The sequence below is a fragment of the Heliangelus exortis genome, chromosome 1 (assembly GCF_036169615.1).
Source record: "Heliangelus exortis chromosome 1, bHelExo1.hap1, whole genome shotgun sequence".
Taxonomy (NCBI): Eukaryota; Metazoa; Chordata; class Aves; order Apodiformes; family Trochilidae; genus Heliangelus; species Heliangelus exortis.
Window position 1 is genome coordinate 34,555,294 of NC_092422.1, and position 27,215 is coordinate 34,582,508.

Here is a 27,215-nt window from a genome sequence, read left to right on the forward strand (position 1 = left end):
TATAATTGTACATGAAGAAAATGAAGATTTTAGTTTTGCTACATATATATTATACTATTGCCTTATTCTGGTTGCTAGAATCCATACAAACTTTTAACTTATAGTAATTCACTTAAAAATACTTATTATTAGGTGAAGTCTTAGTTTCCCCTTCCTGAATTTTGCATTGTATTTCTGCCTAAAGAAATGAGAAAGCAAAAATATTACGAAGATATGTATAATACTAGTTCTTTTATATTCTGTTCTGTGGAGACTGAAAATCCACTTTGCAGCATTCCTCAACTCATTCCTCTGGTAAAGAATGACTTGAAGAAAGAAAATAGCAAATGGTCTTGGATTTCTGTTAATTCACCCTGGCAGACATTTGTGAGCTGGAATTTGTTTATGTTGTGTCTAAGACTTTTCACACTTGTTGAATTATCTTAAATTGAACTATAGTTTAGGTCTTTCTTATATCTGTCCCGTTTAAGGTAAGTGAAGAAGTAAACACCTGTGTTTTCTGAAGGTCTTCAAACCTCTCTCCAGCAGTGTAAAGAGCAACACTAAAAACAGCCTTGTGGTAAAGACTTATAGCTGCCTCTTTAAGCTGGAGAATATTTTGGTCTGTTTTACAGAGGTTTTCAACCCATTCCAGTGTCTTGATTTATGACAGGCAAATACTGAATTGAAGGATTGGGTGCCATTTCTTTATGGTTCTTCAGCCTGGACAGTCTTGGCATCACACTTAAAATATTTTGTATTTTTTGTCAAGCAGGAAGCCTTTCTCACTGAATAAGTAGGTGCAGTAGATAAATACGTGTTGGTTGGAACCCTTTAAGGTCAAGTCCAACCTGTAAACCTAGCATACTCCCAAATCCACCACTGAACATTTTCCTTAAGCACCACATCTGCATAACTTTTAAATAGATCCAGGGATGGTTACTCCACCACTTCTTTGGACAGCCTGTTTCAGTGCCAGACAACCCTTTTGGTGAAGAGATTTTTCTTAACATCAAATCTAAACCTTCCCTGGTACAAGTTGAGTGAATTTCCTCTTGTCTTTTTGCTCTTACAGTTTATAATTACTTGTTGACTAAATGAATTAGTGAGTCTCTTAGGGCTACCATTCTTCCTGAGTGGTGGTGCATATATATTAATTAATTTTATTTTTAAAGTTACTCATATGGATTTAGTCTTCACAGAAAGGCTATCTTTCTGCTTTTTAAAAGCATCTTAGAGTTAGGCAGTTACTTTGCTGGATATGCCTCATTTTCCATCTCACCAATATGTGGTAATTTCAGTTGCCTCTGTCCTGGCAGGCTGAAAAATTACTTTTCATAGCCAAACCTAAACTTTTTCTTTCTTAAAATTTTCTTAACAGAAACATTTTACTTACTGGATATGTTGCTTTAAATTCCATCACGTCTTTTGCAGAACCTTTTCTTGCATTCCTTACACGGAATTGACCCTCAGGTTCTGTCAGGATAATTTGTTGTTTCTCCAGGCTTTTATTAACCACACAGAATTGTCACAGTTAGAAAAGACCTCTACAATAACCTTCTGCAATCGTCAAACCCTGCTCCCTTAACAGAAATATAGGAAGCCTAAAAAATCACCACCCTACTAGATGCATGTCCTGAAGTGCCTCATCTGCATGACTTCAGATACTTCCAGGAATGGTGATTCCACTCTTCTTCCCCTGGGCAGCCTGTTCCAGTGCCCAACTACTCTCTCAGTAAAGAAATTCTTCCTCATATCTGGTATAAACCTCCCCTGGTTTATAATTGAACACAGGATTGGAGGTGTGGCCTCACCAGGCACAGTCCCTTGCTTTCTTCAGCTGGCCACACAGTTTCTGATACAAGCCAGGATGCTGTTGGCCTTCTTGGCCACCTGGGCACACTGCTGGCTCATAGTCAGCTGGGTGTCCACCAACCCCCCCAAGGTCTTTTTCTTCCTGGAAGCTTTCCAGCCACTCATCCCCAAGCCTGTAGCATTGCCTGGAGTTGTTGTGAGCAAAATGCAGTACCCAGCAGTTGGCCTTGTTAAACCTCAAACAGCTGGCCTGAGCCCACCAGTCAACCTGTCCATGTTCCTCTCCAGAGCCTTTGTACCCTCAAGCAGATCAATACTGCCCAACTTTGTGTTTTCTGCAAGCTTGCAAACTGCAAGCAAGTATTTAGAGGCAGTCTCAAGAGGCAGTATTTAGAGACAGGCATTGTGGAAAGTAAATATTTTTCTTTAGCATCTCTGTCCTCTGAGAAACTACATAGTTTTTCAGTCCAGCTTGGTGTATCCATATTGGAATACAGATAGATGATCACAACTTTAACTATTTCTCTGAAAGTTACTGGCTTTTAGCTGAAATGTAGTAACTTAAAGAGGGTTAAGGAGCTGCATTTTACTTTTTAATAAACTCAAAGCAGGAAAATGTCATTTCAGAGGAGATAATTTATACTAAATAGGCATGAAAAAATGGTTTTCAATGTCCTGTCTGTGTTATTACACATTGCAAAATATGTTTGAGTCTTCCACTTGATCATTTCATATTGATCAGGCTATGAAATATTGCAAATTATTGCCAGCTGTACAAACCAGATAAAAGGAAACTTTCTCTTTGGAGTTTGTAGTTATTGCAGAAAACTGTAACAGTTAAAGTGGGATACTTGGAGCATAACATTGTTTTCCTCCTTCTTCCCACCTTTGCCTTCTTGACTGTCTTGAACAGTCCTTTCCAGCCTTAATGGTTAATGATTAAGTGCAATTGCATACAATGATACTTTGTTATTTGGAGACTGTGTATAGACTCCCTAGGCTGCTGATTTCCAGAAAGTTCTTCACTAGACACTTTAATGTGATATGCAATTTTGAGATAGAATAGCTTAATAGTTTTAAGTTTTGTTTGATTCTCTTGTCATGCAATTAAAGTTCTTCGGATTCTTGTTTACAGAATTCTGAAGGATTGAGGTATCTGTATTGCATGTTTTGAGATGGAAAATGAAATTTGATGTGTAAAAATGTCTAAACTTTTTCCTGCCACCACCATTTCTCTTCTGATTTCTCTTGTCTCTTCAGACATTTGTAGACTACTGTTTGAGTGACTGTGGATATTTGATACAGACAGAATTATTAATACTGTCAAAGAATAGCAGCAGCTAAGCAGATTTTATCAGATTATGTTTAGAGAACTTGCCTACAAAACTGCTTATCTTCTCAGAACTTGATATATCTAGATTTTCAAAGTTTTAGAAAAGTATCATTTTGCTTCAACCTTCATGCAAAGCATTTAGTAACTATAACTTAGTCAAGAATAATTATTATTAGTATAAAACTTACTAATTTTTCTAATTTGGTGAGGAGGGTTAGAATGTCAAAGATTTTGAGATAACTTTTAAAAGGAATTTGGAATTTAAGTGTGTTGTAGAACATTCCTGCTAAAGAGACATACTTATTTCCCTAGTGAGAGCAGGAGCTGGTTAACAAGAAAGCAACGAATATGATGACTTCATAGAGCAGTTTATGTTTTGTGTATTTATTGTGTATGTTCCACATAAGGAACATCAGAGATGATAGGGTTTTCTAACCTGGGATTTGCTGTCTTGCAGGAGGATATCGGGTAATATCTTCATTGATCAGAAAGATTGTTTCAGGTTCTCTTATAGTTACAAAGCATGTTACTCAGTCTTGTTTTCTTTTTGATTTTGTTCTTTCATTATCTATACTCATGTCCTGGCTCGAGCCAGGACAGAACTGAATTCCCATTTAGTAATTTTACTTTTCATTAGGTCTCTTATAAGTAACTGTACTTTCTCAAGTTAACAGCATGTTTTTCAGTCATTGTCTGCTTCTAGGACTGGTAACACTCAATATTTGTCGTTATTGCCAGAGAATGGTATGCAGAAAGCCTCTTGCTTATACTTATTCCTATAGAAACCAACGTAATTGCTTAGTTCTACTAAACTTTTTTATGCATAGGAAACAAAAGGGAGGAAAAGGAGTCACATCTGCGACCCTCCTGTAGGGAGGAGTGAACCAGACAGGGGACCCAAAATTGACCAAGTGTTCCATCCCTGTCATGTCCTACTCAGGATAAATCTGAGGGGTCATGATGGTCAAGCTCTCTTCATCCATGCTTGGCATCCTGAGAGGACTCTGGCCATTATTCTGCCTTTCATCCTGATCCATGAGATCCTGAATCCAGCTCCCATATGCCAATGAGTCCAGGAGTCCATTCCAGGACATTCCCAGGGCCTGCCCTGTGGCATCAGTGTTGATGTGAGCATGGCTGGGGGGGGAGGGGGGGGGTACAATACTGGGGGTTCTTTATATTTATGTAGTTCATAAATTTCTTTTTCATCATTATTGTTTTCATTAAAGCTCTGTAATTTCTAATCCGTAAGTCTCTCCTTTATTTTTTTTTTCCTTGTAGGACGGGGGAGCATCTGTCATTCATTTAATAGCTTGCCCAGTGTTAAACCTTGACTTTTTTTTAGTACCTAGTTGGAAATGTAATTTCTAACTTCTTACTGGAAGTCTTGAGAGCTTATTTTATGTTGGTTCATATCAGCAGATACAAAAAATATTTTCCTGAAAAGGTTTGTGGAATAATATCATAGTATCCTGTTTCCTTTTCTAATTTGTTCCTTGTGTTGATAAGTTTTCTGATCTATTGAGCATTTTTGTTCATTCCATGCATTATATTTGCTCTTCCAATGGCAAATAGAAGGGTCAAATGGCAAATAGAAGATGGGTCAAATGGCAAATAGAAGACAAAAACAGTGGTGTTTAGCTATTGCAGTAATCCTTGTTCCTTTCCAGATGGAGCTCCCTCAGTGTACCTACCTTTTCACTCTTGGACAGGGATAATGAACGTTCTGAGTGCTAGGGTTGAAAGTAAAATTGTATGAGATACAGGATGCAGACTTGATGGGGCTTCTTTTCTTGCTTGCTTTCTTTACCTGCCCATATCAGTCTCACTTCTTTTCCCTGTGCACATAATTGGACTCCTTTTGATGTCTGACACTTGTTAGGTCACATCAGCAATCCTTACTGCTGGGCATTGGGAAGCCCAGACATTGGAAATTTCATCATAAGTCAAAAAGTTCCATCATCACTGTCTAGAAAAGGAGATAAGTTTAGTCCCCAGTGAAAGAGTTGTCTCTCCCACAAGTTCCAGGCCAATTAAAGGAGGAAGCTGCTCAACAAAGATTGAATCTCAGCCTGGAAGAGGACTTCCCTCCGTATCAAGGAGGGAGGGGATATGCTGCGAATGTGAGTAAATTGGTGTGTGTCTGTGGTTGTTATGTAGTACCTTTGCTTTTCTTATACATGGAGAATTTTGGGGCTTTTTAACATTTTTCCTAACTTTTTGACTAGTTATATGTAGACATAAACATTTGTTGAAGATTAGATTTTTAGAGCTCTAGAACCATAGAATCATTTAGGTTGGAAAAGACCTTTAAGATCATAGAGTTCAACCTTAAAAATAATAGAAGTCCACCACTGAACGATGACCTAAGCACCACATCTACATATCTTTTAAATACCTCCAGGTATGATGACGATACCACTTCTCTAGGCAACGTTTTCCAATGCCTGATAGCCCTTTTGGTGAAGACATTTTTCCTCATACTCAATCTAAACCTCCCCTGGCACAACTTGAGCCCTTCCCTCTTGTTACTATTGCTTGTTACCTGGGAAAAAGAGACTGACCCCCATCTCTCTACACCCTCCTTTCAGATAGTGGTAGAAAGTGATAAGTTCTCCCCTCAGCCTCCTCCTGTCAAGGCCAAGCAACCACAGTTTTCCTGAAATGCTCCTCAAAGAACTTGTTCTCTAGAGCCTTCACCAGCTTTGTTGTTCTTCTTTGGACATGCTCCAGCACCTCAATGTCTGTCTTGTAGTGGGAGGCCTAAAACATAACACAGTATGTTTGAGGTGCAGCCTTACCAATGCCACGTACAGGGTACCCTAGTCCTTGTAAGCACACTCTTTCTGATACAAGCCTGGATGCTGTTGGTCTTCTTGGCCACCTTAACACATCGCTGGTTTATATTCTGCTGGCTGTCAACCAACACCCCCAAGTCCTTTTCATCTGGGCAGCTTTTCAGCCACTCTTCCTCAAGCCTGTAGCATTGCACAGGGTGACCAAGGGCAGTGACCAAGGGCAGGACCTGACACTTGGCCTCGTTGAACCTCATTCATTTGGCCTCAGCCCATTGATCCAGTTTGTCCTGGTCCCTCTGTAGAGCCTTTGTACCCTCAAGCAGATCAAGACTACTGCCCAACTTGGTGTCATACAGAGGTTGTGCTCAATCTCCTCATTCAGCTCAGTGGTGAAGATCTTGGAGAACTGGCCCCTGGGGAACACTATGTGTGGCTGGCTGCCAGCTTTTCAGTCTTGTAGCAGTTCAAAGCTCCTAATGTTTTTAAGCATGTTTTACTTAACATATTTTTTGATCCTTTTGTATAACTTGTAGGATTACAGAGTATGATTTTAAAATAGTGTAGTAGTGATTAATAATTAAAAAACAGCATATTTCATTTTAAAATTTCAGCATGCATCATACACTGTAGTGTAGAGATCCTGTCTTTCAAGCTTAGGCACTGTCTTTTTTATGGGGTATTCTCACTTGCTTTATAAGCATTTTTCTTTTAAGACTTCCTTAAATTGCTGTCTCCTTACACCACCTGTAAGCAGGTTTTTTTGTTTGTTTGTTTGTTTTCTAATTTGAAATTGGTATATATTTTTTGTTTAAAATTTTCCTGTATAATAAATATTTTTTTCCACTTCATCCTTTCTATATTTTTTCTTCATGCAGTTGATTATTCACAAGTGAAAAGACATAGCTGTTTGTTTAATGCATATACGTTTGTGTTTGATGTTGTAGATTTGTATGCCAAATTTTGTCATGGGTGAGCATGTGAACCCAGCATTCATGTAAAATGTGACCTAAAACTCACTGCTTCCCTCTTTAGGTTCCAATAATAGTTTTTTGCCCTAACAGCTAAGTAACAGCTTAGGTAATTTCTCACAGTATCACTTAGTGGTTTATTTCTGAAATAAGTGATGAATATTAGATGAATACTTTATTTATTTAAAAAACAAAAGATAATTTTGAGGAGAGGGAAGGACTGAGAGTTGTATGTGAGAGGAAGGAATGAGATGGACCCTTAATTTGCTGTTCTTTTATGAAAACTGTTGGAATTATAGTAACACTACTCCTTATGATACAGAATTCCATATAGTGGTTACTGTTATTCATTTAATTTTGTGAAATTTATGTATTAAAACATTTCCCCTTTTCATTTTATAGCCTTTTTCTTCCCAAAAGGAAAATTCTGCTGGTTTGTGTTATTTATATAGCTGATCTTGCTTCAGTGTATCTAGTTTTCTTTTAGAAATTATTGAAAATGCACCTTTAAATACTTGTAGTTTGAGATTGATACTAGTTAGTGTAAAGAATCCTTTACTAAAAAAGGGATGTGGGGTGAATGTCTTAAATATCAATTTCTAAGGAACTTTCACATTTCATTACTTTTTTTCTCTTTTGAGAACATAGTGACAGCTTGCATGAGAGTGTGTTTGTGTCAAGCACAGACCTCACAAGAAGAGTTGCCCAATTATTTTCATATATGCCACAGGGAATGACTGCAAGTGTGAATAAGCTGTGCAATGCCCTTAAGCAAAGCAGATCAGCTAGAAAAACGTCTGTGGGATAATCATGCCCCAGGCTTACATTATCTTAGTTTTATGGAAGTGTAATTGGAATGTTGTCTATTTAGAAAACAAATGAGTGCTTTGTTTTCAGAGTGAAAGAGAAGCAATGAGATGTTTGGTTTCAAGCTAACTGTTGTTGCTTGTAGCAATATCCAGTTTAAGTATGTAATTCTTTGCATGTTCATCAATGTTTTCCATTTCTTGATTTTTTTTTTCTGAAGTATCTACAATTTTTCTGTCTGTTGTGATGTAGCATTTATTGATTCACTCAAAACTCAGGATATATATTGTCTTAACAAAATAATTTGAAAATTAGCTGTGTGGCTTTTGTCACAGCCTTTTTTCTCAGCAGAGGAAAATAAGATGAATTTAGTTTAAAATGGCAATAGTGTATATTGTTTTTTTTCAGGATTACTAAATAATTTATTATAAATTTAGTAGCTTAATGTATAATGAGCTTCAGCTGATAAGCTGCTGCTCTGATGAATGCAGTGTAGAATTTTACAAAAATTGGCCAATAAAATGTAAAATTATTTACTTGAAGTTTGGCTAGTAAAAGTCAACAGAAAATATTTATTATCATTATTTTTCTTTTGATGCTCAGGGTCATCATGAAAATGAAAATTATTTTGAAAATAAAAAAGCAGCAGATGTTATAGTATAGCTCCATACACATAGATTTATAATCTATATTATTTATAGAGTTAGAAGCATACATGTGTGTGGCCTGTGTGTGTTCAGGGGAGACACATATAAATGAATAGGAATTTTTCTGTCTGTGTATAGAATGGCAACAAACAATAATTGTGTAGTTGCAGTTCAAAGTCTCAGGTGGTTTTTCATATAATATAACAGTACCATACAGCAAGTCAGTTGTCTCCCTTGAGGGACAATTAAAGTTATGTTTAGGTTTTACAGTAAATCTCAATAGTTTCTGAAATGCATTTAACATTGCTGTTTCTGTCACCACAGCCTTGTATCATACAGTGTAATATTTTACTAAAGTGAAGGTAAAGCTAAAAGCTACAGCAAAGCTACTGATAATTTTGATGTAAAAGTCAAACCAGTTACAAATGGGGTACTGTACATGTATTATATAGGTATGTATACACGTTTGCCATCTGTACTATTACTAGCTTGTAATGTCCCATATGTAGCTAGATGCTCCTAGGGTCATGACTTTCAAGTGGAGAAGAACATGTGTCCTCTGTAACTCATTTATGGTTGTTTGTCCTGTCCTTTACAGTCAGAGAGTGATGCCAGTGTATCAATGCAGTTGTTAAAGAATATCTTATAAGTAGTCTTCATAGTCCCTGCTGGTGACGGAGTTGAGCTTCCTTATTGGAAGTGGCCCCAGTCAAATACCCTCAGACATGATGTTCTATTAGAAAAAAATTAAAATTAGATTGAATTCAAAGTTCTTGTTAAAATTTACTTTGGAATGAAAACCTTTTCTTTTTGAGCCAACTTACAGATTCTTGACACTTCAGCACAAAATTCTATTTTAGAATAGACAATAAGGCCAGATATTTCAAATGTACATCAACTTTTCATTTTCTTTGCCTTTTAGTTGTTGTTGTTTCCATATATGAAAATAGATCCTGGCTGGTCTATTGATTAAATGCCCTGTAGTTCTCCAACAGTTTTATCCAGAAGTCAACACTAAAACAGTACTTTGTCAGTGTGAAAGAGGAAGAAAAAAAAAAAAAAAAAAAAAAGCATGTTTAAGTATTTTTTTTTTATTTTGTGATTTTTGTTTGCATTTTTTTGAATTATTTAAAGATTATTCTTGATGTCTTGTAGGTTTTCCACATGCTTTTCTAGGAATAGTCTAAGCTAAAGAAGATAAGGTACTTATTTTAGCTCTTTCTTTGACATCTCAGTAAAATATATGTGGATACCTAGAAATATATAGAGAGAGAAAGGTAGAGATACAGAGACAATGGGTAAGAATGAACAAATGAATGTAGCTTGAATGTCATTGTTATTGTGAGTTTGAAAATACGTATCCTCTTTCATATGTCATGTCATTTTTTTCCCTTTCATGATTCAAGAACAAAAAAACAAATGATTCTTTATTTTTGAACTGTCTTCCTTTCTCTCACTTTATTTTCACAAGTGCCATGTAAAGTTGCCAGTTTTATTAGACGTTAATTGTTTTGGACCTTAGGATAATTTAAAGTTCATTAGAAATCTGGACAACCTGTTTTAAGATCTAAATTTGCTTACAATCCATTGCAATTATTTTAAATATATTAATTAATTTTAAAACGCCCAAACTATCATGCTGGTATAGTTTTTAAAAAATTGGATCATATTTACTAAAAGAAGTAAAACCATAGAACCAATGAACAGGTGCACGAGAAGAGAAAGGAGAGTGGTGTCAGCAACAGCAATAACATGTTATTGGTGCAACTGTCTGTGGCACTATAGCCTATGTGTTAGACTTAGGCTATAGATTTAAAGGTGTCACATACTTGATTCCTTTGTTTAGATAACACATTTAATTGGGATGCGATGATACAATTCAGAAGATCCAGGCAAGAGTTAAGGAACGATAGTAATTGTCTATCTTATAGCTAAAATGCTAAAAGATATATTAAAAAGTTAATAAAAAAACTCCCACAAAACTAGATCATGTAATTATTACATCATAACATTTTAAGTAGCATTTTTTTATTTAAACAGTTACATATCCACTTTTAGTTATGTGTACTTTTAGATATCTGTGATGTGTTACTACAGTGTCTTACTAAGTTTTTTTTTCTAAAAATGTAATGCTACCCTGACTCCTCTAAAGGCATATTACTAGGTTTAACAGTTTATATTCACTATCTGACAGCAGTGAGGAGTCAGGTCTAGCAGTATAACCTTTTATCTCACTTGCCCTTTTCTCTCATAATTTAGCTCAAATTTGTATGGCCATAGATGCAGTCTAATATAGATGTGTTGTGTACTATGGAAAAAAAAAAATCTTAGCATCTCCAAGCTCACAAAGATTATTCTGTGAGATTACTCTGTGAGAGGAACCACTATTTCAAGTAATAAGCATAACTTACAAAGAAAACTGATCAATAGGAAATATGTTGTATTATTCTGTAAGACACTTCAAAGATGTTTTTATCACGAGGTCAGTATTCAGTTAAGATCCTTCAAACACCTGCATTAGTGGTAATTTCTCTTTTACTTGGAATTTTCACACCTCATTTGTTAGTATTTTTTGAAATGATGCCCTAAAGCCACTCTGAGAGCATATCACTTAAAACTTGTGCTTTTATTAAAAGACAAAAACTATTTTCTCACTAAACCGCGTTTTCATTCTTATATTGTTACAGAGTTCTAAGAATCTGCTTAAGTATTAAGATCAAGGAAAAGTTTAAGGGAATACTGTAGACACTTTAACCCACGGGTTTTTTTTCCTTGCATATGTTATGTTTATAACATATTAGAACTTAATTATTTAAGCTTTTTCTCGGAAACTTGTGGATTTTTCAGTATTTCAGTGTATGTAGTGTGGTTTGGTTTCCTGTGCGGGTGGGGTTTTTTGCTACGTCTGGAAAATCTTACAATCTGTTTTCAATTGATACTGGCAGGTGTAAGTAGAAACTGCAGAAATCAAAGATTAAAGTACTCAAGGAGATCAATACTGGATAATTAGGGAAAAGAAGCAAGTTGTAAGAAAGGAATTTAACCAGCAAAACAAGGGACCGCTTGATGTGTTAGCAGCAGGAGACAGGTGTTGCCAGCATAGTGGGCACTGGAAAGGGGCATTAAATCTGGACTGGCAAATGGGAGTTGAAATGCATGTGAAAGAAAAGTTCATTTTGCAAGAGAGCCAGCAATCTTCCTTTGTACTGAGTCCAGGAAATTTTCCATGCGTTGAGGATGTGGTTGAAGTTAAAATTGCAGCTTAAATTGGGACACTGGTTCAACATTACTGAAATGGGAAATGTCTTCTGGTTTCTCTGCCTTCTGTTTCCTCTTCATCCCATGGTTCCTGACCCCATGCTGCTTCTTCATGCCTCTTTGCACAGGCTTGTGGTGCTCATCCCTTAATAGCCCACAGAGAGGTATAATTGAAAAACCTTAGCAGGAGGGCCTGAATAGAGCAGAATTTTCTGTCTGTAAGCAGGAATAGACACAGGTAACTGTTTGTTGGTGGCAAAGTGTTGGAGCTGCTCAGCTGTGACTTGCAACTGCATCCTAAATATATGTGAGCAGAACATTCAGCAAAGGTTTGTATAATTCTTAACTTCTGTCCTGCTCTTTACTGTCATCCATCTGTGCATTGTTCTCAGAAGTTATACAGTAAGTATTCACTTGAAGGACTGTATATAAAACAAATCAAAACACGTTTCTAAACAGTTCTTTTGAATGCACTGAAAGAAGTCTGGCAGTTGAAATTCAATGAGAAAGCTTTTAACAAAATGCTAATTTACTCTGCTCTAATATTGCTACTTTTAAGAGTAAATTGGTTGTTAAAGTATTTTGATTGCTGAATTTATAGCTTTATTCGGCACCTATGAAAATCATTGAATTTTTAATGTAAAAGCATGCTGGTAGTCACATGGCTGGCCTGAAGTTATTTGCTGATTCACTAAGCTTAGCTGGTAAAGTATGGTGGTGGTGCAGGCTCTTCAGAATATATGAGTCCAAAACAAAAGCACGGAGTGTGCATATGTTCCCTTTTTACACTTCTTTAGTTCTTATCTCTCTTATGGAATGAAACAAAAATATCAAAAGTAACAACAGATTTTAATGGCAAAATTTTTAATAGAAGCTGAAATTCCTGATGACTTACGCTTCTCTGCTTGCCATCTTGTTTTAAATATCTAAAGAATTCTAACATCTTTCACTCTCTCATGTTGTTTTAACCTGTTACTACAATAATTTCTTTCTGCATTTAATTGTTTGCATTGTAAACCTTTTCTTGCTTTTTCTTATGGATCTGCCAAGTTTTCTAGATTTTGCAGTGTGTTTAGTGGTATCATTTAATCTCAGGGTACACAGCCCAAGGTAGGCATTGTGCAAGTACTATGAAACTCAGTTCTGGTTCCTGAAGTATTAGATAAATAATGAATAAAAAGCTCAACGATGGGGTTGATAAAATACAAGGTTTTGGAGTATTAATATGAAATCTCTGTTGGTTATAGAATGAGAATGAAAATGCTCTAGCAGAGATTTGTGGCCACCTTTTCTTTATAAAATATAACCTAAATATTACATGGATAAAGGAGTAAGAAATGGAATAATTTAGAATGAGTCACAACCAAATGATAAATTGAAAGCAAGCAGCAAGAAGCATTGGAAAAGTAGAGCTGGTGACAAGATGCAGTTAAAGAGGAAGAAATGCAGACAGATGAAGTTTTTATGTTGAACAATAGAAAAAAATGAGGAAGTGAACATTAGAGATAAAATATTTTGTCTACAAAGGGTGGATGCTGTTCCAGAAGAGAGATGGCCATTTTGAGCATGGGGTGGAAAGATTTTAAAGTAAATTGAGATAAACTCAGAACAAATCCTTAAGATAGAAATAAAATAAAATAAAATTACAATGAAAAATTACAATTACAATTACAATTAGCAGATCAGCAGTGGTGGATTGAGGGTCAATGATCAAGAAATGGAGAAAGGAAAAAAATGCAATTACTTGCCAAACAAAAAATGTTTAGTAAAGATATGGATTAGCAAATTATTATTTGCAAGAAAGTTAGATTCAGTTGGGGTCAAATGTTAAATAGGTAAGACCCAAGAAGCAAATGACAGTGTGTCATCTGACATGAAGATGACAGATTTGAACAAGACAATTGTGAAGAGCCACTGGGCATAGAGAAGAATGAGGGAACAGTTGTAAGATGTTTGGTTGCTCATTCATTCTGATCTAATTCTGATTCTAATCATTTAATGATGATACATTATCAATTGCTGCATTGATCCCTTTCATTTCTTCCACTTCCTTTCAGAGCCTCAAGGAAGTGTGATTTCACATTTCACTCTTTCCTATTTTAATAAAAAATACTTGAATTGGAGTGCATGCATCCGAAGCTTTTCATTGTGTGTGAAGATAACTACACCAAAATAGAAATGTATTAGACAAATTGTAGTTTTAATTTGTTATACTGAATTAAAAAGATCAAATTTCAAAGTTACTGTTCTTGATGAAGATTTGCTGCTCTAAAAATGTATATACTTTTATACTAGATACCCTCAGAAAGAGGTGGGCTATTACAGGTGGTACACCGAAATATGTAATTTCTATTGTTTTTGAGGAACACTACCAAGGTTACAAAGAAAAGATTCATGTCTAATCTGCTACACCATGAAAACACCAGTGTGCGTTTCTGAATTTTAGTGATGCATGTGTGCCATCTAGTTTTCCAGTTTTGAAGAAATCCAGATATCAAACACGTGAAAGTTCACCAATATATTCTTGAAAAGTGAACTCTTTTATGTCAGACTGAAGCTCTGGCAAAGAATTTGAAGAAAACTTGCAATTACATCTTCCTTTGCTCTTTTGGCAAAGAATATGGAACTTTTTTAGCTATTGAGATTTTTTGGACTATACTTAAAGAGCTTGGAGTGGTATTTGGACCACTTCAGGCACTTAGCTTACTTTTTGACATTTTGATGATAGTACAGCTTGTGTTGTCAGTGACAGATTTCTACCTCTACTAAGGGTAGGGTTTGTATTAAGGCTAACTGTATTGCAAGCAGTGTGGATTTTTTGGTTAGATGTCTGCTTTTCTATTTTTTTTTTCTCTTTTGAATAAACGGTATGTCTGAATATCTTTATATGATGAAAAAGTGCTGCAAGGAGCAGAAAAGGTACACTGAGAAAAAGAAATTGTATGTCAGAGGTCATGGTTCTGAGCCTTTGGCTAGAGTGAAACTAAAAGATATATAAATCAATTATGCTGTAATCAGTTGTGTTGAAGATCCATTTTCTTCTACAGTTACTGCAGACCCTGTAGTAAGGTCTAATCTGTCATGCTGGAAATGTAGCCATGACCACAGACATGCCCTGTAAATTGAAGACCTTACGATGAGGAATGTGGTTAAAAATGCATCTTTATTGATATTCAAGTCCATTTGGAAAGAAACATTTCTTCTTAAGATCTGACTTTTCACAAAGAAGAAACTCGATTTTCCTTTCTGTCCCTTACAGTGAAATATTTTACTGCTGTGACTTGGCTTACTTTGCTGTGTGCATGCCACACTCTGCAACAGTTCCTGGGTGTTGGAACTCTTAACAAAATTTTAATGAATAAATCAGTGTTCTTGGTTTGTGGTCCTGTGTGTTTCTATGTTGCAAATGAAAGGGAATTAAGTTATATACTCAACACTTTTTTCCCCAAAGTGGATTTCTTACAGCATGTTCTCTATAGACCTAATGATTGATACACTGTAGTATTAGGATATTAAAGAAATGAAAGAGCTGTTTTCCTGAGACACTATTTGTCAATCATGTTCGTGTTCAAAAAGTTGGCTTTTCCAGCCTATAGTTTTTTTCCTTCTGATTATCGTTTTTAATCAATTCTGATGCTTTTAAAAGTCTTCTCTATCATTAATGCATACCACCTTCAAGTATTTTATAAGGTGTTTATTTTTTTCCTTCAGTATTTCTTGATTGAAGCAAATTTGTGGCTATTTTAATCTTTCTTTGTGTATAATTCTCCAGTTTCTTGATTGTGTTTGGTTTTTTCCCTCTGAAATTCCATGTAGTTTGTCACTATCTTTCTGGTATTGAGATTCCTATGAGAGAATGTAATGCTGCAAATAAGTAATTACCTCTCCTCATGTTATTCAGAGGTTAAGGTTACTATTGCTGCACATATAGTAATGAAAATCCATACCTAAGTTGCTGTCAACTGTACTTGTAGGCTGTTTTCACTATTACTGCAGCACAGATTTTTATCTACTGTTTCAGATCTGTGTTTCTAGTATGCCCATTGCCAGGTGCTGTTCCTTGCATTTCCATTTCCTGATTCTTTTCTTTCCTTCTACACATGTTTCTAAACACCCAAAAGCTCTGTCCAGGGTATTGAGGTTATCTGGCTTCTTGAGTTTGTTGCTTGTGTGAGTCTTGTAAAATAATTTTGCTTTAATATATCTGCTTTTTTTCCTGCAACTGCTATTTAATAACTGCTAGTGCTGCCCTGGGGATTGAGTTTTGAGTTTCCTCATTTCGTTTCTGTTAGTTTTCCTAGGTTTGGTAAACCCACTCCTGTTACCTCATTTTCGTAAGTGGGTATCAGCACTGAAACAGCAGTTTGCTATGTGTGCATGAATTCATTCATACATGTATGTGTATGTGTTGTGTATATATGTATGCATATGCCTACTCACATATAATGTATTTACTTTGCCATTTAAAACAATGCTATTTGCCTGCAGGATGATGAGGAAGAAACATATGAGCAAACTCTAGAATTCCGCAGAGGAGGCGATGGTCAGCCACGGCGGTCTACACGACCTACTCAACAATTTTATCAACCACCAAGAGCTAGAAACTGATTAATGAGAAATAAAAGGTAAATATACGATATTAACATTTTACTTCTAGGCTTAGATTTCAAGAAGAGTCAATCTGGGTTGTTCTGTGCATCAGTGTTCTTCAGTCTTTGTGGAGTTCATGAGAGTTTTACTTTTCATCAACTTTGCCAGTTGTCAATTGTATAAGAACCCTCATGTGGTGACTGTTTTGAACAACTCAGTTATTGTAATAACCCTTTTACAGGCACATAGACAATTTCAAATTCCTTGCACATGCATGACCTACTTTGTTTAGTAGTGGCAATCTGTTTATAAAAAACAAGCACAGTGGTGATTGCTACACCTACAGAGAACTACTGATCTTAAATCAGTGTCTTATCATTTAAGTGAAAGTTTCATGGCTCTATCTTTTTAGTGTAGAAGTCCCTTCTTGCAGTCACCTACATGGAAGACAGGATTTGCATACTGCTTCTAAATTTTTTTAGGGATCTTGGTGTACTTATGATTTCTGTTTCTCTGGATTTTGTGGCTGTAGGAAGAGATTTAATGTGCCTGTGGGAAGTGGGAAAGCAATAAAAACACTTTGGCAAGTAGCTCATTAACTTCGCTTTATGTAAGGACTTAAGTCATCTAAGGAAGCTTTTACTCAATGCTTTTTCACCTGAGAGCTGCAGCAAGTTTACCTCTTCACATACATTGAACCAGCTTCTTCTTTGAAATAAGTGGCTGCAGTCCCTGATGAACTCAGTACTGTCTGTCCAAGGTCTCGTGTTTTGCTTTTTATGAGCCAAATATGTGCGTAAATATTCTTTCTATTGTTTTGCTTAGCAGAGAAAGGAGAATTTACAACACTAAAATCTGAGATCTGTGAGCTCACCATTGAATGGGGAGGTGCAAGGCCTAAGAATAGTTACCATACTCTGAATCTTGAGGGTATACTTGCACCTGTGCTTTATTACTTAGCAGAAATGAAGGGATTAGATACCATTCTCAGAAAATAGACCTGATACGTACATTCAGAAATCTGAAAAAAACCTAACTGGATAAAACTGTTAATTTTTTTTTCACTAAACAAATGAAGTATTCTGTACTGCCTTCGTTTTAACTGTAAATCTTCTAAATCCTGGATTTTCAAATGTTGATTAAAAGTCTATCCTGAATAAAGAAAGCTTTGTGACGTTGCATGCTGTTTAGCGTACATGAGCACTGTGTCTTTGTCTTGAATCTGACTTTTATTTTCCCCTCCTAGCCAGCTTATTTTTCCGAGCTCTTTCTAGTTCCTTTCCTTGCTCCAGTTCTCCACCTTAAGCTGACTAAATTGGTGCTGCTGATCTCTGAAGCTTTTGGTATTTCTTACAAGCAATAACATACAATTTTACTTTTTTGATCATATGCTAAAATATCTGTTTCATTTGGGAGAGTGCTGTCAATATAAGAGAAAAATTTATTCCTGACTCTTGCCAAGGTGATAATTATTCTATTTTCTACCCATATAATTAAATTTTCTATTTTAAGTAAGTGTATCAATCACTATCAATAAACATGTCATGAGGTAATATACGGAAATTATTCTGGCACATGCACTAAGCTGACTTCTAAACCAGCTCAGAGTTGTGTCAGTGTGATCGGTTGAATGAAGTGTAAATAACAGTCAAAACCAGGAGGTTTTTTTTTTTTTTTATGTCTTTAGATAATATTTTTTTGTTTTCTCTAATTTTACGTTATATAAATCTGGAAAAATGTGTTTGGCTTTGGTCAGCTGGGAGAAGGGAAAAACGAGACATCCAGAGAGAGAGTGATGGTAATTCCTGTATCTCAAGAAAAGCAAGTGAATTGCTGGTGAATTAGGCAGTCTCTCTAAGGCACAGCTGATTTGTTCGTTGCAGGTTTTCTTATGCCTTTCTTTGAAGTGTCTAACTGGATTTGGAGTTAAGTCTGCTGGGCAGCAGACTTGATACTAAAACCTACCTGCCATAAAACCCAGTTTCACTCCTTCTGCTGTCCCAATACAAATAGAATTGTTTTGTGTCACACATCTCTAAGTAAAGGCATTAGATTCAGGTAGTTAAGAGAGTAATATAAATAAAAATAGAATCATCTGTCTAGCAGTGGACTCTTCTCATCCAGAAAAAGAAATAATCAAGACATGTTTTGGAAAATGTGCCAAGAAGCGGAATATAATTTTTCAGCGACTACATACTTTGCTTTAAAAAGTAAATCTTTTATTGAGAAATCCTTTTTTTTCTTCATCATAATTTAAAACTTTCTACCTCTTTTGATGAAGTGAGACATTTTCAGTGTCCTCTTTTTGGTCCAGCACTGTTTACTTCAACATCTGCTCAAGTTAGATAGACAGTGCCAGTTTGTTATCCTGAACAAAACTGAACTTATTAACCCAATGCTGTGTATAATCAGAAGCAGCTTAAACCTGATAAATGCTGGCTACTTTATGAAGTCTAAATCTGTTGGAATATTATGCCTTTAGCTTCTGCAACACAAGTAGCAAATATTTTAGGAATTATATGTACCTTAAATAGTCATTACCATAAGCAACAATTCATCATGAGAAAAAAAAAAAACAACTTAATGCTTGACAGGAAGCTTCATTCTCTCTAGATCAAAACACTCAATCCTGTCTTCATTGACTGCTGTAACTGAATTTTTTTGAACTTTAATTAGGTGGAAATTATCTCCAAATGGCTAAAATGCAGTCAGTTGAAGTATTTGTGTATTTTATATTAAAATTGCTTGCTATATCTAGCCATTTTAATTAGCTGCTTTCCCAGATTTAGACCTGTATTTGGAAAATTCACATTATTTTATGCTGAGCTTAATACTGGAACACTTGTTCGATGGTGGCACCAAAAAGAAATAAGATGTTAGGATATGAATTTGGTCATAGATTCTTGAAACACTAGGTTCACTCTGGTAGAAAAAGAAAATTGAGAGGCAAGAAGCGCTTTCTTTGTAGAGGTTATGTAGTGCTACTTAAGCATAGGTAGTTCCTGTATTAGTCCCAGCCAAAAAACCCCTTTAGTTGGCTAGAACTTGTATAGGGATTTTTTCTCTCTTCTACTGTGTTGTAGTCAATATTTGGAGAACTGATTCTGACTCTTTAGGAGTGTGGCATTTGCAGTCATCTCGATAGTGTCAAGAAGGGGGGATTTTTCCTTAATTTAAGAGCACTCTATTGCCAATGTTTTTGAAGATAAAAATACTGTAGTGCTGAATCCAGAAGCTTTTTCTGTGTGGTACAGACCTTTCTCGTGCTACTTGTACTTTTGGAAGCTTGTTTCTCATTCAGTGCAGATGTCCTCCTTTGCCTTGTTTGAGAGCTGAAGTGCTGTGAGGAGGTGCTTATTGTGACACTGCAGTGCATGTATTTATCAAGTATGGCTTATTGCTCTCCATAGTAAATCTTACACTATCTTTATTTTATACTTAATACTTTGAATTCTGAAATGCATTCCACTTGACCTGATGAGATATTTATTTAATTCAGGGGAATTAGAAACCAGTAGTAAAAATCTTAAGCTTTTCCAAGAATAAGAGGTGGATGTAATCAGTTATTCTCTGATTTTAAGTTCAGGCAAAAAAATCAAACAGTCCTTTTCTAAATTGTTTTTAGCTTACCCAGACTTGTACAACAATATAGCTTTAATGTCCAGGGATGTAAAGGTTTTGGAATATTGAATGTAAGTTACTAGAAGTGGATTTCTGTATGTTTGGAGTTTTTTCCTGCTTTTTATTCCTTAGAGCTACAGAGAGCATGGCATATTGTTCCTATTGCAAGTTTTTGATAACCTATTGGAGAAAGACTTGATTTATCAGGGTAAATTTTAAGGAATCCAGTAAGACATAATTTTATCACAACTTTCCACTAAAGTCTGCTTTACTTCTTCACCACATCACTGATTAGTGGTACCTTTACTCCTTGACTGGGAGTACCTCTTAATATGTATTATGTAAAGTAACTTTTTTTTTTTTTCTGAAAAGAGATGGAGAACTCTTGTTGATTATTATTTTATATTATAAACTGGTAAATTCTGTAGAATTCTAATATTGTAGTATTTAGCATTTGAAATGTCAAAGGTACCTTGTTCTCAAAGGTAACTTAGACAATTCTAAAAGTAGTTTGCTAGCCACATTTGAATTGAGTATGATAAGGACATATCAGAGATGAAACATAAAGTCCATACAGTAGATACATGGCTTCAGACCTAGAAGCTCTTAAATACTGTTACTTCACTTGACAGGGAGGACCTAGCTCTGGTGTAGCAACACAGAAATGAGGTTATATTTGATTAATTTTCAGCATAGTCATTTAGGTGTTGAAGTTGCTTTTGTGAATCTGGAATTACTGTTGATAAATATCAACTAATAATGCTGATAAATCATCAGCTCATGTGTGAGGAGGTTTAATTTTTTATTCTTGAGTTATTTTCAAAAAGTGGAATTTGGATCTATGGAGTTGTTTAGCATGGAGAAGGCTCTGAAGGGACCCTGTTGTGGCATTTCAATACTCAGAGGGTATGTAAGAAAGATGGGGACAAACTTTTTGGTAGGTCCTGTAGAGAAAGGACAAGATTCAGTGGTTTTAAACTAAAAGATGGGAGATTCAGGCTAGATATCAAGAAGAAATTTTTTTATGATGAGGGTGCTGAAACACTGGAACAGGTGAGAACCCAGAGAGGTTGTAGATGCCCAATCCCTAAAAACACTCAAGGTCAGGTTAGATGGGACTCTGAGCAAACTGATCTTGTTGAAATTGGTCCTTCCCAGAATAGGGAGGTTGAATTAGATCATCCAGTCAACCTGAACTGGATATTAGGAAAAAAATTCTTACGGAAATACTTGACAAGCATTGGAGCAAGCTTCCCAGGGAAATGGTGGAGTCACCATCCCCAGAGATGTTAAAAAACCATGTAGATGTGTCAGTTTCGGACATGACTTAGTTGGGATGGTGGTGTTTGGTTGATGGACTTGATGATCTTAGAGGTCTTTTCCAACCTTAATGATACTATGATTCTATGATGTCCTTTCCAACCCAAACCATTCTATGATTCTACCCTGAAGAGTTTCTTGACATTGTATTCTACGTTTTGGGCATTAAGACCAACTGCCACAAACTTGCAGGAAGTCTTGCCTTGGGGGTTATTATGAGGACAGAGCAATACAGTAGTCATGTTAAGATGAAATAACAGAAGTATGGGCTAGCCAGTACCTCTCACTGTGGTTTCAGTTGATCTAGAAGGGATTGTTTATTAAAATCCAGCAGTGTGTGATAGAGAACACTAGCTCAGATTTTTTTCATCACTAGTCCTTCAACTCCCTCTATGTTGTTTAGGGTATGAGTCAAGCACTAGCTTCAACATGTCTGTAAAATAAGATATTCCTCCTAGAGAAGCAGGATACAAGAATTAGAATCTAGGAAAAATCTAAGGATAATAAAAAAAAAATCCTGATGTTACACTTCATATACAGAATGTCATGATAGTATGAAAAAGCAGGGAGACAAAGTAATCAGAAGTGGGTATTTTGAAGCTTTTGGGCAAGCTTAAAAGAAGCTAAGAGAGGGAACCTGCAAGTGCTTGGTGATGATCTGTTTCTTGCTTCTTCATTTGCTCCGTGGCAGAATCAGTCTACAGTTTGTTACACTTTCTGTAAAATCTGTACTAAATCCTTACCAATGGAGAAACTACATTCTGGTAAGAAGCCATTGCCAGAAAGAGTTCTTTCTTTGTATTATACCAATCATATTTATTTCATTTAAACGCAGCCTTCTGATTTATTCTTTTTAAGACTTTTATCTCTGGAAGGACTGAAAAGCAGATAATCCCCTCTTTTGGAGGAAGAAAATGAAATAATAGCAAAGCGCCTGCTGCACAGAGATTTTATGCTTATCTTTTGTATTCTGTTTTTTCCATTTAGAAACTTTCTCTGGGTTTGGGGAAATCCACTGGCAGCTCCACTTGCTGAAGACTTCCAGAAGAAATTCTGGCTTCTTCCAAGTAACAGGATGGAACAAAGAAAGCTTGTTTGAGCATAAGGAATTTGGACCTGACACTACAAGAGACTTTAAAAAAATTCTTAGTTGTATGAATCTGAATACTTTTTACATATAAAAGAGGCAAATTGTCATTGCTGCCATCAATAAAACCACAGTGCACTATTCTGTTCTTTGCCTTGTATTCTTTTTACTGAGCCTTCATTGTTAGTTAACATAATACTGATGTATCATGATTTTTGTTCATTTGTAATTGATTTCGTTTAAAGTAAATGTAAAACTTACACTTTCTCACAGGCAAACAGGATCGGGCCTTTAATTTAGATTTTAAGCCTGCATTAGTGAAACATGTTAAATTTTTTCAGCTCATTATTGCATGGTGAAGTTCTGAATAGGTTTTGACTGTGTTTTCTGTGTTTATTTTCCAAAGTTGCTGAAGGCCAAATTATAAATTTGCCTATTAAGTTTTTCAGTATCTCTCACTATGAGGTTGATGGGAGAAAAAAATATCATCAGTTTCAATAGTAATTTTCTAAATAATTTAGGTAAATATTTTCTTTTTAGTAATATTTATAATACAGAAATAGAAACGTTTCTAGATGGTATGGGAAAGTAGTTTAAATAAAAAGTACCAAAAGACACATACGAATATTTTAAACGTAATAATGTGATAAACATGCACAAGTGTGCAATCTGTTGAATAATAAGCTCTAACTTTCTTGTAGCATTAAATTTCTTTTATTCCTCAATATTATTAGAATTTTTCAATTATCATTGACACTTAGAAGTATCTTGCATCAAACTACTTTCCATTCTAAGCTGTATCTTTGAATCTTCTGTGAATATGACAAGTGGTTGAAATGTCACTATTTCTTTGGCTGAGAAGCACTCAAGATCTATGTACCATGTAAATCCCTTCTAAGCTTTAATCATTTGATCATTTGATTAAGATTGAAATAGCACCTATGTTTTGAGGTAGTTCTGTAAAGACCGAAATTTACCAGGATATGTATTGAGGGTCTAAGTTTTACAAATAATTCTCCTGAATTTCTCTCTGAGTGCTCATATAGAACTATGTTTGGATGGAACCTGGTTTATTTGGATGAAAAGAAGTTTTAAATCAGTGATGTGATGGAATGTATTTGCCGTACCTAGTGTGGATTACTGTCCAAATGCAGTCAGATCTTACCAAACACATTAGTATTTGCATAATAGTAAGAAACCAAATGTTTTGCTGCCTTAGTGTATTCTAAGCAGCTTCTTGAGAATTATAATGCAACTCACCAATAATTCTAAAAAAATTGGAAGCTTAAAACATGAGCTATGCAGTGTTGAAATTCTTTATATCAACTGTCACACAACAAATTTTATGAAGTTTGTTAGATTTAAGTTAGAAACCACCTTCCAGTCATTCTGCTAAATTGTACCAGCAAATAAATAAATTGTAGATATAATACTTTGGATGTTGGATGCTTTACTTCCAGAATTATCACTAATACCACTGATGGCAACTCTTCAGCCTCATAAAGAGGAATTTGAAAATGCAGCCGTAGCATAATTTGAAAAATCAGGTTTGACTTTTCTTTACAAATAGGCTGTTCATTAAATGAGAGCCCTCCAATCACCATATCAGAGCAATTTTTGAAATTAAAATACCTTATGTTCTTTTGAGCTTTTGTTCTTTCGGTAAACTAAATCATAAATTCAGGAAACTGCAGTCAGGTTTTGGGAACTGAAAAAAATAAAGCCTACTTAGGAAAATCTGAAGACTGTAGAAAGACAATGCAGTTTTTCCTCTGCAGTGGTTGTGGCATTCTGAAATTACCACGTGTTCAGCTGTCTGTAGGCAAATGTAATATATTTGAGAATGTTTTTTTGTTTGTTTAACAGACACTAACACATTCTTGTCTTTTCACTGATGTAGATGAACTGGAAAGACAGAGGAAGCAAACAGCTGTACAATCTTCTTGAAAAGACACGTTGTCTTTTTGTGTATTGTGATTTGTTTCTGGTTTGCTTTAGACCAAAATTACTTCTTTGGAAAGTTCTGCCTTTTTAAGATATGAAGAACCAGTGATTTAAGTAGATAATTATTTTCTGCAAAACAGGAATTCAAATATTCATGTGCATTGGTCCCTATATCTGGAAACAACACAATGATAAAACTAGATATGTATGCAAATTGTTTTTTTGATTTACATAATCAGTCAAACCCAGAAATACAATAATTTTCTGTGATAATATAGTAAAGGTTACCTACACGAGAACGGCATTTATATATTTTATCTCTAAAGTTCAAAAAAAGTTATCACAAACTTCTTCAAATCTGATGTAAAAGTTAAATTCTAATTTGTCAAAAGCAACAACAAAAGCAAGCTCCTGGACTTTGTGGGGCCACATCTGTATAATTAAAGAAAAAAGGCCAATAAGGAGTACTGTATCCTTATCATCCACACTATTTATTTCCTAGCTTGATTTCTAACTCTTATTTCTGGCTCATTTGATATGAGCCAATCTGTGCCTCTTGGCCTCTCAAACAGTGGGTCAGAGGTCCATGGCCCTCCTTTACTATCATTATAGGTAAAGCTTATAAAAATTTCTGTCTTCAATTATAGGAATGTAATTCTAGTGAGATGATTTACTTGCCATGGATTTGTATACAAACTTTTTACCTAAAATAAATAATAATTTTAAAAAGTTAGAATTTCTGATCTAAATTATTCTAAAATTTATGTGCTGAGCACTACAATTGAATAATTCTGCCACCACCACCCCCCCTTTATGTTGTTGAAATATAAAATAATTTTGAAACAAAGAGTGGAAATGCTTTGTTTTTATCTTTCATGTTTTCATTTTTTAACAAAATGTAATTGAAGTTGTGTTTTCATTTGAAATTCTGACATGATCTTACATCTGATAAATATTCACATATATTTGTAATATATGTAGTAATATAACCTTTTGTCACTAACAGGTACTTTCTTACTAAGTCTTTAGCAACAACTGTAAAAAGCATTTGAGGATTACTTGTTCTGGTCTCTCTACCAAGAAACACAACTGGAATTGTCTCTGCAGAGACAATCTTGCACAGATTAAGCTTGTTGGGAATACGGATTTCTGATGCAGAATGAACAACACATATTTCCATTACATGGCTGAAGGTTTACATCATGGGAAGGACAAGTCTTACCTGTGAGGTGCACTTGGCAATAGATACAGATTGAGTAAAAAGGTTAGTGGAAGATATAGTGTGAGTTAAATGTGAAGAGAAATTTGCAAGAGAATTCCCAGACAGCCAAATTAACTAGTGAAGACTGGTCTCATATTAGTCAGGTAGTGAAAATAATCTAGCAGTGTCTGGTCCCTTTCTGGAATTATGATTGCAGGGGGGGCTTTGTACAGAAAAGATCTCCAGGAACATGTTGTTTGGAATGTTTGTCTATAGATACTTTCTTGTAAGAGAATCCCATTTCAAGTGCCCCTTTATCATTGGTAAATATCAGTGTCTTGACTTGATCCAACTCCAGTAAAATTTTATAACTTTCTTAAGAAAAGTATAAGACTCAGGAACAGGTATTTGCACTATTTAGCTAGCTCAGTTGAGCTTTCTTCTCACTATACAACTAGTGAGGTGTGTCCTCTTGTCATTTGTTGTTTTCTGTTTTGTTTTGGTTTGTTTGTCTTAAATTTTTTAGAGAAACCTTTGCATGAGAGCAGCAGCTAAACTGTGTAAGGTACTCTACATATGTACTCCATATATGACTTTCTCATAGCATGATATGCATATGAAGAGCTTTACGTATTAGTAGTATCCTTCAAAGAAATGATAAATACTCATAATTACTTTCTTCGTTATCCATTTCCCCCCCCAGTAGTAATTTCATGTCAGTTACTTATGTTGGCTTGTTCTGGTTTTAAATTAAAATTTTGTTTTGGGGTTTTGAGACTGTTTCCAAAGAATGTAAGAATTACATCACTGCTTAATTTTCCCACAAAACTGAGATGTAATAAAAGGTCAGTTTCCATACCAACACATGGTCTGTTGGTGGACGTAATTATATTTTGGAAATTATAGTGGTATGAATGAAATCAAACTCCACTATTTATTAAAAATACACTTGCATGTGTTCGAAGAAGTAGGAACTGTGGGAAGGCAAGTAATTAGGTGTATAGTACAAATAGAGCACCATAGATGATCTGAAAAAAAATTCTCCAGCTGCTTCTTAGGAATATGTTTGCAATCAGTATATAGTGCCTTGTGATACCTCATTTATCTCTTATCTTTAACTGTATTTATAGATGAGTTTGTACAGAAGATAGTAATGTAATGGGATCATTAGTGAGCTGGTACACCACTTACACACTCAAAAGTCTGTGGGGCTGGATGGGATTCACCCAAGGGTACTGAGACAGCTGGTGGAAGTGCTCACCAAGCCACTTCCCATCAGTTACTGGCAGTCCTGGATAACTGGGGATATTGCAGTTGGCTGGAGGTTAGCAAGCATGGCATCCATTTACAAGAAGGGCTAGAAAGGAGGATACAGGCAATTACAGGCCTGTTAGTTTAACCTTGTTTCTATGGAAGGTTATGGAGCAAGGTGATCTCTTGAGTGCCATTACACTGCATGTAAAGTAGAACCAGGTGATCGAGCCAAGTCAGCATGGATTGATGAAAGACAGGTGCTGAGTTACTACCTTGATCTCTTTTTATAACAAGATGACTAGTGGATGAGGGAAAGGCTGTGGATGCCTAGCTGGGCTTTAGTAAAGCCTTTGACACTATTTTCCACAGCATTCTCCTGGAGAAACTGTATATATATATAGCCTAGACCAGTGTTACACTTTGCTGGGTGAAAAACTGGCTGGATGGCTGGGCTTGAAGAGCTGTGAATGGAGTGGAATCCAGTTGGTGGCTGGTCACAAGTGGTGTTCCCCAGGGATCAGAGTTGGCCCTGGCTCTCTTTAAGATCTTTAGCAATGATCTGGATGAGGGGTTCGAGTGCAACCTCTGTGAGT

The 27,215-nt window shown here is 35.6% G+C and overlaps 1 protein-coding gene across 2 annotated transcripts in view; it reads left to right on the top strand.

The window, feature by feature from the left end:
* The window catches only part of TDRD3 (tudor domain containing 3), a 97,304-nt gene extending 74,940 nt beyond the window's left edge, over window positions 1–22,364 (top strand). For both annotated transcript variants that reach the window (XM_071740529.1, XM_071740539.1), the window contains exons 13-14: window positions 16,094–16,230; window positions 22,124–22,364. In XM_071740529.1, coding sequence (XP_071596630.1) covers window positions 16,094–16,213 — 120 coding nt within the window. In that variant the 3' untranslated portion in view covers window positions 16,214–16,230; window positions 22,124–22,364. The remainder of the gene's footprint in view (window positions 1–16,093; window positions 16,231–22,123) is intronic.
* The last annotated feature ends 4,851 nt before the right edge of the window (window positions 22,365–27,215 follow it).